Raw genomic sequence first — 12,975 nt, 5'->3', positions numbered from 1 at the left:
TAAACTTACGAACCACAAGATCATGACCTGAGCCGAAGTCAGATGCTTAACCAACTGAGCCACCCAGGCGCCCCTCGATAACCCATTTCTTAATAGTTCTTGCAACTTACATAGTTTCATGTTTTAATCTAAATCATGGGTTTTTCTTTCTCTTCCACATTGCTCTTTCCCCTCGAATCAACCTCATAAGACCATTCCATGTGCAAATTTCTATGTCAGGCTTCATCAGATAAGGTGAAATATCAATTTGCATTGCGAATCAGGGATGAAAAATATTTCTTGGCAGTCTGCTGGGCTGTACATTGTATCCAGTCCTCCCACAGCTCACCCTCATGCCCAGTCGCATGGAAGGATTCTTCCAGAACCACAAAATGGAAACTTACAGAGACTCAAAGGAGGAGACTGAGACCCATGGTACAGAGTGGCTTCTCTAAATCCATCCAGATTTAGAGGTCCTAGTAGTTGGATGAGGATTTTATTTTTTTATTTTTTCAAATGCTTATTTTATCTACTTTTGAGATAGGGAGAGTGGAGGAGGGGCAGAGAGAAGGAGAGAGAGAGAATCCCAAGCAGGCTCCACGCTGTTAGCACAGAGCCCGACACGGGGCTCGAACTCACGAACCGTGAGATCGTGACCTGAGCCGAAGTCGGAAGCTTACTGGACTCACCACCCTCCCAGGCACTCCTGGAGGGGGATTTTTAAAACACATTGTTCAATAGGAGACTTTCAACCACTTCACAGTGGTCCAAGTTACATAATCAACCCAAAACATTTGAGCCCTGAGTTTACAAGGAATGAATCAGAGAAACGGAAGAAACACAGGGTTGAGGACCCCGATTGTTGGCAGGTTGGAGAAACGGGAGGAAGGGCCCAAATGATGGGGGACCAAGCTGGGAACTGGTGGAGGGTGAGGCAGTTTACCAGGGCTTGTGGGCCATGTGGAGGAGTTTAGATTTATACTAAGAGCATAAGGAACCATTGAAGGGTTTTGAGCATTTTAAGCAGCACTAAGCCATGATCTGAATTATATTTTAAGATCACTTAGGCTGTCCCTTGAAGATTGCATTGGAAGGAGGTGACGGAGGCACCAGTTCCCGGGATGCTTTCACAATGGAAGGTGGTAACGGCTGAGGCTTGGTCTAGGACACCACCATGGATACAAAGAAAGCAAGATGGATTATGACACATTTTGGGTGATGAGTTAACAGGATGTACGATGGGTTGTTGGGTGGGGGGAAGGGAGTGAGGCTAGGGCAGGTGGATTGGGGGTTTTGGCATGGGGAGTAAGACGGGGAGAGAGTTAGTGTTCAAGGGGAACAATTCTGGGTCCATGGTAGGCACTCAATGAGTGCATGTTACGGGATAAGCTGACCTCTAAAGCATGTCCAGTGGCTCACATAAAGGGTCGCTAGAAGAACTACAGGGTACCCAGCTAAATTTGAATTTCAGATAAACCACCAAAGAGTTTTTAGTGTAAATATGTCTTAGATATCTCACGGGATAGACTTAGGCTAAACATTACTCACCATTTACACGAAATTGGAATTTAACCGGGCATCTGTACTTGTATTTGTTAAATCTGGCCATCCTACTCACTATCAGCTTTCCCTCCGGGATGAATGGAGTCCCGGCATCCCTATGGCCCCAGACTGTCATGATAGGGTGGCCAGCCTGCCTCATGGACTCTCCTGCTCCCTGTGACTGAGTGCCCAGCACCCCTCTTCTAGTAGAATTTGTCTTTCCTTCAGTCCTCACAGCTACCGCAGAGACGGTCACATCCCTGGTGCTCAGGTTTTGATGGCCAGTCAAACTCGTCCTTAACATTCTGACACTGGGACTGATGGACAAGCAAGATCACCCCCTCCCTGGCCAGCTGCACGGTAGCCCATGAATGTCAACCAACCTGGGCTTCAGCTTCTGAGTTGTCCTCCCAATTCCTGGTTGGGACAGAGACCTGGCTTTCACATTATGAACCTTTGCTACTATCATCTGACTGTGTTCCTTCTAGTCCTTAAATGTCACGTGTTACAAATACACCAGTAAAATATATTTTAATATCTATATATATTTTATATATAGATAGATAACCTGTATCTTTCATATAGGTTTTAGATCCTTGCAACTATTTGCATCTCTGCTTTTCCAATCGATGACGAGTCGACTTTGGGTTGGCATTATATCCATTATCCTATAATTGATACATATCGATGTCTGGTAGCATTTCTGGAAACGTAGCCTGTCTCCTGGGCATCTCACTGCAATCAATAAGCTTGTTTAGAGGCTTCGTCCTTCCAGGAGGTGAAAAGCTGACTCTGCAGAGTGATCTCCCCCTTTTTGTATAGGATATTGGGTGAAATCTGTTGTCTTGGAATATGGCGTTGGACCCACTCTTTAGTTGGTCATTGTGTTTCACTGCTTGTGTGGACTACCCACCTGCTGGACTCCTTTTCCCAGCTGGTTATTCCGTGTGACTATCAGAATGCACCAGTTTCTTCCTCTGGATTATTTGGTTGAGTAAAGTTCACCCCTCTTAACTCACACATAAAAAAAAGCAAACACATAGCTATACTTTTAAAACAGATACTGGGGCACCTGGGTGGCTCAGCTGGTTGACCATTGGACTCTTGATTTTGGCTCAGGTTTGTGAGATCGAGCCCCGCATCGGGCTCCATGCTGACAGTGCAAAGCCTGCTTGGGGTTTCTGTCTTTCCCTCCCTCTGCTCCTCTCCCACTCTCTTGCTCTCTCAAAATAAATAACTAAACTTAAAATAAAACAAAATAAAATAAAATAAAATAAAATAAAATAAAATAAAATAAAATAGATACTAAAGAAGAAAGCCCCATAAACATTAAGATTTTCCCACTTGTCAAAATAAATACAAATGAAAATATTCTACTGTATTTACAATTCTTTTGTATTAAAAACGTTCTTTATAGACTTTAGCCTCTACTACAAAGCTGTAATTATCAAGACAGCATGGTATTGGCACAAAAACAGACACATAGACCAATGGAATAGAATAGAAACCCCAGAACTAGACCCACAAACGTATGGCCAACTCATCTTTGACAAAGCAGGAAAGAACATCCAATGGAAAAAAGACAGTCTCTTTAACAAATGGTGCTGGGAGAACGGGACAGCAACATGCAGAAGGTTGAAACTAGACCACTTTCTCACACCATTCACAAAAATAAACTCAAAATGGATAAAGGACCTGAATGTGAGACAGGAAACCATCAAAACCTTAGAGGAGAAAGCAGGAAAAGATCTCTCTGACCTCAGCCGTAGCAATCTCTTACTCGACACATCCCCAAAGGCAAGGGAATTAAAAGCAAACGTGAATTATTGGGACCTTATGAAGATAAAAAGCTTCTGCACAGCAAAGGAAACAACCAACAAAACTAAAAGGCAACCAACGGAATGGGAAAAGATATTTGCAAATGACATATCGGACAAAGGGCTAGTATCCAAAATCTATAAAGAGCTCACCAAACTCCACACCCGAAAAACAAATAACCCAGTGAAGAAATGGGCAGAAAACATGAATAGACACTTCTCTAAAGAAGACATCCGGATGGCCAACAGGCACATGAAAAGATGTTCAACATCGCTCCTTATCAGGGAAATACAAATCAAAACCACACTCAGATATCACCTCACGCCAGTCAGAGTGGCCAAAATGAACAAATCAGGAGACTATAGATGCTAGAGAGGATGTGGAGAAATGGGAACCCTCTTGCACTGTTGGTGGGAATTCAAATTGGTGCAGCCGCTCTGGAAAGCAGTGTGGAGGTTCCTCAGAAAATTTAAAATAGACCTACCCTATGACCCAGCAATAGCACTGCTAGGAATTTACCCAAGGGATACAGGAGTACTGATGCATAGGGGCACTTGTACCCCAATGTTTCTAGCCGCACTCTCAACAATAGCCAAATTATGGAAAGAGCCCAAATGTCCATCAACTGATGAATGGATAAAGAAATTGTGGTTTATATACACAATGGAATACTACATGGCAATGAGAAAGAATGAAATATGGCCCTTTGTAGCAACGTGGATGGAACTGGAGAGTGTGATGCTAAGTGAAATAAGCCATACAGAGAAAGACAGATACCATATGGTTTCACTCTTATGTGGATCCTGAGAAACTTAACAGAAACCCATGGGGGAGGGGAAGGGAAAAAAAAAAAAAAAGAGGTTAGAGTGGGAGAGAGCCAAAGCATAAGAGACTGTTAAAAACTGAGAACAAACTGAGGGTTGATGGGGGGTGGGAGGGAGGGGAGGGTGGGTGATGGGTATTGAGGAGGGCACCTTTTGGGATGAGCACTGGGTGTTGTATGGAAACCAATTTGACAATAAATTTCATATATTAAAAAAATAAAATAAATAAAAACGCTCTTTATACAGTTTTATGTCCGTTTGGTTGCTTTTGGCTACAAGTAACAGAAAGTCAAATTCAAAATGGCCCCAACACTGATGGGATTCATGACCTCCGATAAATAACATTCAAAAACCCGGTAGCTCCAGGTGCCCCGTGATGGGCCTCTCTGCTCCTCTGATGCCCTCTGAGCTCTACCTTACTCACTGTGTGGCCCTCCTCTTCAGGCTTATAAGCAACACTGGCAACAGCAATCCCAAGTGTCATATCCACAGTCAATAATATTCCCAGAGGGAAGAAGGTTGCATCTTCCTTGAAGGCTCTCTTTATCAGAGATGAGCCCTTCCCAGAGGTCTCCTGGCAGACTTCTCTCTGTGCCAAAGACCAGACCACCCTGATTTTCCTGGGCACAAAGTGAGATTACACCTCCCAGGCTCTCTTGCGGTTGGGTGTGGCCATGTGACTGGGTTTTAGCCTAAGGGATTTAGAGAAGGGACGCACATGTCTTCAGGCCTGGCTTGCAAAGGTTCCCCCAAGCATGATCTTTTGTGACTTCTCCCCAGGGGGGCTCCCTGGCTTGATATAGATTTGCATTATGACTCTAGAGGCCGTTCTGGGAGATGGTCAAGCCATCCAATGGAAGGAGTCTGGGTCTCAAATCAGAGTTGGGAGGACACGTACTCATTCATCTGGGACACTTGTCATATGTTCTATATGAATAAGAGAGAAACTTTCCCTGGGGCACCTGGGTGGCTCAGTGGGTTAAGCACATCTGACTCTTAACTTTGCCTCAGGTCATGGGATCGAGCTGAGTCGGGCTCCACACTGACAACGCAGAGCCTGCTTGGGATTCTCTGCCTCCCTCTCTCTCTGCCCCTCCCCAACTCATGCTGTCTCTGTCTCTCTCAAAATAGATAAATTTTAAAAAATTGTAACGTAAACGTCAGCGGAGAGAGGACCCCTGTCTTCCAGTTTTGGTGGGCAGGTAGGAGCCTCACTTTGCTGGAAGCCTTGCTCTAAGCTCCGAAACTACCTCCTGTCATAAAGCTACGAAAGGTTTGTTTTTCCTCTGGATAAAGCCAATTAGCTAACACAGATGGCCACCCAAATTACTAGGTGACTCTGAGACAAACTATTTGTGACAGATGGTGATGTCAAGGCCTCTCACTCAAGAGCTAATTGTTGTTGACCAGGAAACATGTATGCAATGGATTGTATCTGCTTGACTCTAGAAAAAGGTGAGATTTCCTTCTACGTTTGCAACCTCTTAGCGGATCGCCTACGCCAAGCATGACCTTCCATTTTAATGCTTGTTCCATAATAAAGCTATTTCTTTTCTCTCCTGCCTTGTGGAGGGATTTGCTGGGCTGGGTGAAGATTTTGCTTTTAATTATTAAAATTATTTATTTCTTTCTGAACCATTTGAGAGCAGATTGCATACACCGCACCCCTTTTCTCTTTACTTTTCAGTGTGTATCTCCTAAGAACATTCTCCTATGAAACCGGAGTACAGTGACAAAATTCAGGAAATTTCATACTGATAGGATAATTTTATCCAATCTACAGTCCATGCCCCAACTTTGTCAACCGTCCCAGTAATGTTCTTTATAGCACTTTTCCTCTGGTACAGACTCCAATCCAGGATCACGTTTGGCCCTGAGCCGCCATGTCTCAATCGTCTTTATTTGGAACAGTGTTTCAATTTTCCCTCTCATTGCCATCTTTAAAGAATATAGGCCAGTTATTGAATAGAACACCCTTCGATTGGGGTCTGTGTGATGATTCAGATTCCTACATAGCGAAACTGGTTTCCTCTCCACCCCCATCTACCTCTTCATCCACTGGATGATTTCGAAGGAAATCTCACACATAGCATCATTTCATCCATAAATGCCTCATTCACTTCATTGCAATTGAATTTATTCATTTTATTTTCATATTTAGCGTTACTAGGTCCTGTTTAAGAGACTCCCTGTGTAGATTCTATTAATATTTCTCAAAAAATGAGATCCATCTGGAACTGAGCTTTTGTATGGTGCAAGGTAGACAATTTTGGGGGGTGATGGAGATGTCCTCTATCTTGGTTGCTGTGGTGGTTACACAACCATATGCATTTGTCAAAACTCACAGAACTGTGCGAGGAAGAGGGTGATGGGTACCCTATGTACCTTATACCTTAATTAGCCTCATGTCAGTGCATCATGAGCTGTTTACGGACATATAAGTTAGAGCCATAATGGGAGGATGGGGACGTGCCACAGGGCATAGGAACTAACGCAGCAGCCATTTCCCCCTATTTTCTTTGGAGGACCCATCTCTTCTCCACTCTCAGCCCCTGTAGTTTGGGGGCCAGTCACCCCCACCTCTAGAAGTGAGTATAGAACCCCAGGCCTGCCCACCCCGAGTTCTGTGTTCCCCTGGCCACTGTGGCTGGCTCAGGTTGAGGCTCAAGACCTGGGATGAGACAAAACGGAAGTGGAAAAGAGAATTGAAGCTCCAGGGGACGTAAGCCTGGGAGCTGCTGGGGCCCAACAGGAGGGGAGCTTACGTGAGAGCAAAGCCTACTCAGGACCAAAGAAGCCACGGAAGAGAGAAAGAGCATAGCGAGGTCTGAAGACACTGTGTTTAAGCCTCCAGTTCCAGCTGTGCCTGAAGTCCACCATTGGACTTACCAGCTATGAGTCAATACATTCCCGTTTTGCTTAAGTCAGTACGAGTGGTTTCTCACTCATTGAGCACAGTCAACCAGGCCTGCAGCCAGTCGACTGACCAATAATTGTGTTGTAGCAGACACTTCATTGGACATGCTGAGGGAAAGAACCACGACAGGGTCCAACGACTAGCTTGGCCCTTGAGGTGGGGGCCACCAAATGGAGTGGGTGAGCGAACTTTACTTTTCAGAAAAGGACTGAAACCCTCAGGGCCCTATGTCAAGCATGTCCTGCTTCACCAAGGGAGAGACAGTTAAACAAACAAATGGCCTTTGAGGCGAGGTGTGATAAATCCCTAAATATCTCCTTGTTATAGGTAATGTATCCCACTGATTCTAACGTGTGCATTTCCCCCTGACATCCTGACATCTCTGACGTTAGGGTGCGCCTTGGGATCAACGGCTGATTACAGCCGTTCTCAGCCAGGAGCATTGACTCTGTCCTTGTTGGTGCCTGAGGGTGACCTTGAGCACAGCTGTTCATACTAGCATCCTTCCAGATGGAATTAGGTACCGCATGTGATCATTTAATTGCCTTCCTAAATGTCTCTTTAAAAGATCACGTCGCGATTCGGCGCTGAAACTAAAAGGCAGTTCATGCCACAAAGGCACTGGGGCAGAGCCGCGAATGTAAACCTGGTATCTGTAAAGAAAAGAAGCAGCCCCTGGGAGAGTGGCTGTGGCTTCACATTTTCTTGTGAAGTAAGAACTATGGGCTTCACAGAAAAGGAAATAAATGCCGCGAGGCAGGGTTCATACTGAGTTACCGTGCGGACAAAGAAGGGAGGCGTGAGTCAGACGTCTGGACTCTGAATATGAACAAGTTGGGGGTTGTTATCACAATGGCATGTTGCTTATATTCCCCTTTCCGTCTATGCGCAAGAAGGTATGGGGCAGAAACACAGGTCTAAGTCTGAAAGAGCTTCTTCAAACAAGAAGTGTAAGCGATACGTAAGCATGGTTATGGTTGAGTGTCATTTGTAGAGTTTCCTTTTCCTTTCTCAGGGGCACATAGCACAACGAGGCCCCTTAGAATTCAGCGTGCCTGGGGTCCGTGATTTCCGTTGAACGCTTATTCCGGGATGGGCTTCAGGAGTGTGTAAGAAGACACAGTGCCCTAGAGAAAGTTCTCTCCACACACACATCAGGGCATCTCAAGGGTGGGATGTCGCAGAAAGGAAAAGCTAGTGCCCTACTTACGGGGTCCAGGAGTTTGGAGCGTGCCCAGGTCATCACCGTGGATACCAAAATAAATAGCTTTCGCTTCTCGAAGTGGCTGACTTCTTCATTCAGTGCTGTGGGGCCAAAGGGCAGGACAGTTATTCAGATCCACAAAGACCTGGTTTTCCAAATCATGTGTGGGACTTGAAATTACTCCTTTTTTCAAGGAGCACGTTAAGACAACTGTCACCTCTCTGCTCCACTGGCCTGTCCCCCCCTCCGCCCCCACATGTCCCTAGCATGTTCTTGGCATTCTCCCTCCAGCCACCTGACGTCTTCTGAGCCCAGCTTACAACCTGAACCCCTGTTCCTGTCTCCTGGCCTCTAGCAACGTGCTCTCACTTTCATGGAGTGCCAGTGGTAGTAAGGATCATAGCTGGTTCGATTGGAACAGTTCACGAGCTTTACCGAATCCTTACCATTACGAGATAGGTATTACTATCAACTCTGTCTTACAGATGGGGGAACAGAGGTGCGGTTTGCCCAGAGTCATGGAAGAGGGCTGGGCGGGGTCCGATCCAAGCAGCCTGCTTGCAAGGCCTGTGCTCTCCCCACTAGGTCCCAGAGCCAGCCAGCTGCGTGGAGAACGGAGCAGGAAGCCCCATCAAGGTTAGGTCTGGGGGTTGCGAGGGCCCCCAGTCAAAAGGCAAGGCCCCCTTCTGATCACACACAAAGCATTCCTGTGTAGCTTGCGCCCTTGTGGAAGGAAGCAATTTGGGGTGTGCCCACCCTTCCCACTCTACCTGGCCGGGGGGAGGGCGGCCCATGCAGCAGGTGCTGTGGGCCATGGCTGGAGGGCCTTTGGTTCAGCAGGACTAGCTGAGTGGGAACGCTCTGTAGGAATCCGAATTTAGAACAGTGGTGGGTGGAAAGGTAAACATTTGATTTCTGAAGGCTTTGTCCCTCCCCAGGGGGGCTCTCTGCACATTTAAGCATTGAACCTCTTAAATACTTTGAGCATGGGATGCTGCTAAAATATTTTTCGTGAAGTAGAATCTTCCAGAAGGAAAGAAATCTGCTAAAGGGAGGTCTCCTTACACTGTCAGAGGATCTAAGTGACACGGTTGTCATGGTACATTTTTAGTCTCATGAGCTGATTCCCTGAAGAAGCAAAACAATAAAGTGCTGATATCCTGAATCTAATAAACGTGCGGATTCTGAGCCCGAGGTGAGACAACGTTACAGAATTAAGTAGGAGAACACTGTGTCCACATATTAATCCCTGACTCAAGCGTTCACTTTAGTTTCCATTTTTATTCTATTAACAAAAATTGCCGCTTCAATTTAATTTTGCCCTTTTACCCTTTCTGTCCTCCTGTGCTTTCGGCTGGCCTATTTTGTGACTCCCTGGCATACTTAGACATCCTCGAAGTGGGTTAGCCTTTCATTTATGATTATTTTAATGGGTCTAAAATAATCTGCTTTTTCACTGGTGAACAAGCACATTTTATTCCGCCCCCCCGCCCCCGCTTTTTTTTAAGTAGGCTGCACTCCCAGTGTGGGGCTTGAACTCATGACTCTGAGATCAAGAGTTCGATGCTCTGGGTGACTGAACCACCCAGGCGCCCCCACTTTACCCTTATATGCAAATGTTTTCTCTCATTTCTAATACTTTATTCCCTTTTCCTGTGTCATTTTGCCTTCCCCTGAAAGGCAAGGTAGGAGAATCTTTTTATATTGAGACATTTTAAAATTACTTAATAAAACATTATTAAGAAGTAATATATATTCATTGCAAACACACGCAAAACTAACAAACATACAAAAAAAAAAAAAAAAAAAAAAACCCAAGTGGAAAACAGGTCCCAAATCTAAGAATATGCACATCAGGTAAAATGACAAAATTCTCAAAGCCTCACTGACCCCATCCCCCCCAGGTGACGTTGATGGCAGACTGGAGGCCTCTGACTGTCTTTTCTTGCAGACATGAACACTCTGTATCTCAGAAGCCTGGCAGCACAGCTAAAACCTTTCCAGAAAACAGAGAAGTAACATTTTCTTAATTATTTAAATCTCTTGGGGCGCCTGGTAGCTCGGTGGGTTAAGCATCCAACTTCGGCTCAGGTCATGATCTCACAGTTGGTGAGTTCGAGCCCATGTCAGGCTCTGTGCTGACAGCTCAGAGCCTGGAGTCTGCTTCCTATTCTGTGTCTCCCTCTCTCTCTGCCCCTCCCCCACTCATGCTCTGTCTCTGTCTCAGAAATAAATAAACATTGTTAAAATGTCAATACTACCCAAAGCAATCTACACATTCAATGCAATACCAGTCAAAATTGCACCAGCATTGTTCTCAAAGCTAGAACAAACAATCTTAAAATTTGTATGGAACTACAAAAGACCCCCGAATAGCCAAAGTAATACTGAAGAAGAAAAAGCGGGAGGCATCACAATCCTGGACTTTAGCCTCTACTGCAAACCTGTAATCATCAAGACAGTATGGTATTGGCACAAAAACAGACACAGACCAATGGAATAGAGTAGAGACTCCAGAATTGGACCCCCAAATTTGGCCAACTAATCTTTGACAAAGCAGGAAAGAATATCCAATGGAAAAAAGACAGTCTCTTTTTTTTTTTTACTTTTTTTTTTTTTAACGTTTATTTATTTTAGAGACAGAGAGAGACAGAGCATGAATGGGGGAGGGTCAGAGAGAGGGAGACACAGAATCTGAAACAGGCTCCAGGCTCCGAGCTGTCAGCACAGAGCCCGACGCGGGGCTCGAACTCACGGGCTGTGAGATCATGGCCGAAGTCGGCCGCTTAACCGACTGAGCCACCCAGGCGCCCCAAAGACAGTCTCTTTAACAAATGGTGCTGGGAGAACTGGACAGCAATATGCAGAAGAATGAAACTAGACCACTTTCTTACACCATTCACAAAAATAAACTCAAATGGATAAAGGACTTGAATGTTAGACAGGAAGCCATCAAAACCCTCAAGGAGAAAGCAGGAAAAAAAACCTCTCTGACCTCAGCCGCAGCAATTTCTTACTTGACACATCTCCAAAGGCAAGGGAATTAAAAGCAAAAATGAACTATTGGGACCTCATGAAGATAAAAAGCTTCTGCACCACAAAGGACACAATCAACAAAACTAAAAGGCAACCAACGGAATGGGAAAAGATATTTGCAAGTGACATAGCAGATAAAGGACTAGTATCTAAAATCTATATAAAGAACTCACCAAACTCCACACCCAAAAAACAAATAATCCAGTAAAGAAATGGGCAGAAGACACGAATAGACACTTTTCCAAAGAAGACATCCAGATGGCCAACAGACATGAAAAGATGCTCAACATTATTCATCATCGGGGAAATAGAAATCAAAACTACACTGAGATACCACCTCACGCCAGTCAGAGTGGCTAAAATGAACAACTCAGGAGACTATAGATGCTGGCGAGGATGTGGAGAAACTGGAACCCTCTTGCACTGTTGGTGGGAATGCAAACTGGTGCAGCCGGTCTGGAAAATAGTGTGGAGGTTCCACAAAAAATTAAAAATAGATCTACCCTATGACCCAGCAATAGCACTGCTAGGAATTTACTGGAGGGATACAGGCAGGAGTGCTGATGCATAGGGGCACTTGGACCCCAATGTTTATAGCAGCACTTTCAACAATAGCCAAATTATGGAAAGAGCCTAAATGTCCATCAACTGATGAATGGATAAAGAAGATGTGGTTTATATATACCATGGAATACTACTTGGCAATGAGCAAGCATGAAATCTTGCCATTTGCAACAACTTGGATGGAACTGGAGGGTATTATGCTAAGTGAAATAAGTCAAGAAAGACAGATACCATATGTTTTCACTCATATGTGGAACTTGAGAAACTTAACAGAAGACCATGGGGGAGGGGAAAGAAAAAAAAAAGAGGGAGAGAGCCAAACCATAAGAGACTCTTAAAAACTGAGAATAAACTGAGGGTTGATGGGGGGTGGGAGGGAGGGGAAAGTGGGTGATGGGCAATGAGGAGGGCACCTGTTGGGATGAGCACTGGGTGTTGTATGGAAACCAGTTTGACAATAAATTATATTTAAAATAAACAAACGAACGTACATTAAATCTCTTTATGAGAATGAAGGAGGAAGCAATAACACACATTCTACATTTTAAAGCTCATGGAAGGAGATACAGTGTCCACGTTTGAGAAATGATTATGGTCTCTTGAGGAACAGGGTGTGGGGGGTCCTATGAGGAGCTAAAACCCATCTGTCACAGCTGGAGGGCAGTGGTTAACGTCTAAAATTCATAATCAGAGGACATCAATGCTGGTATTTTTATGTATGAAAAAAAGCATCAGTGGGTTAAACGAGGTTTCTCTTGGGGTATAGGGATAGAGTTGAAAGGGTATTCAGGGCATCATAACTTTTTATTCTAAGCCCTACTGTGCTTCTTAATTTTCTAAACATGTTCAGGTTTGTTTTAGTTTTTTAATGTCTGTTTATTTTTGGGAGATTGAGAGAGAGAGAGAGAGAGAGAGAGAGAGCAGGCGAGAGGCAGAGGGAAACAGAGACACAGAATCCAAAGCAGGCTCCAGGCTCTGAGCTGTCAGCACTGAACCTGACACGGGCTTGAACTCACGAACGGTGAGATCATGACCTGAGCCAAAGTCAGACGCTTAACCAACTGAGCCACCCAAACGCCCCCAAACATGTC

General features: G+C 44.8%; 1 protein-coding gene across 1 annotated transcript in view; it reads right to left on the bottom strand.

The window, feature by feature from the left end:
- AK7 (adenylate kinase 7) overlaps window positions 1-12,975 on the bottom strand; it is a 74,733-nt gene that overhangs the window by 46,814 nt on the left and 14,944 nt on the right. The window contains exon 6 of the mRNA XM_042943225.1: window positions 8,291-8,385. Coding sequence (XP_042799159.1) covers window positions 8,291-8,385 — 95 coding nt within the window. The remainder of the gene's footprint in view (window positions 1-8,290; window positions 8,386-12,975) is intronic.

The sequence above is a fragment of the Panthera leo genome, chromosome B3 (assembly GCF_018350215.1).
Source record: "Panthera leo isolate Ple1 chromosome B3, P.leo_Ple1_pat1.1, whole genome shotgun sequence".
Classification (NCBI taxonomy): domain Eukaryota; kingdom Metazoa; phylum Chordata; class Mammalia; order Carnivora; family Felidae; genus Panthera; species Panthera leo.
The sequence above is the reverse complement of the archived record's forward strand: the minus strand, read 5'-3'. Positions and strand labels throughout refer to the sequence as shown.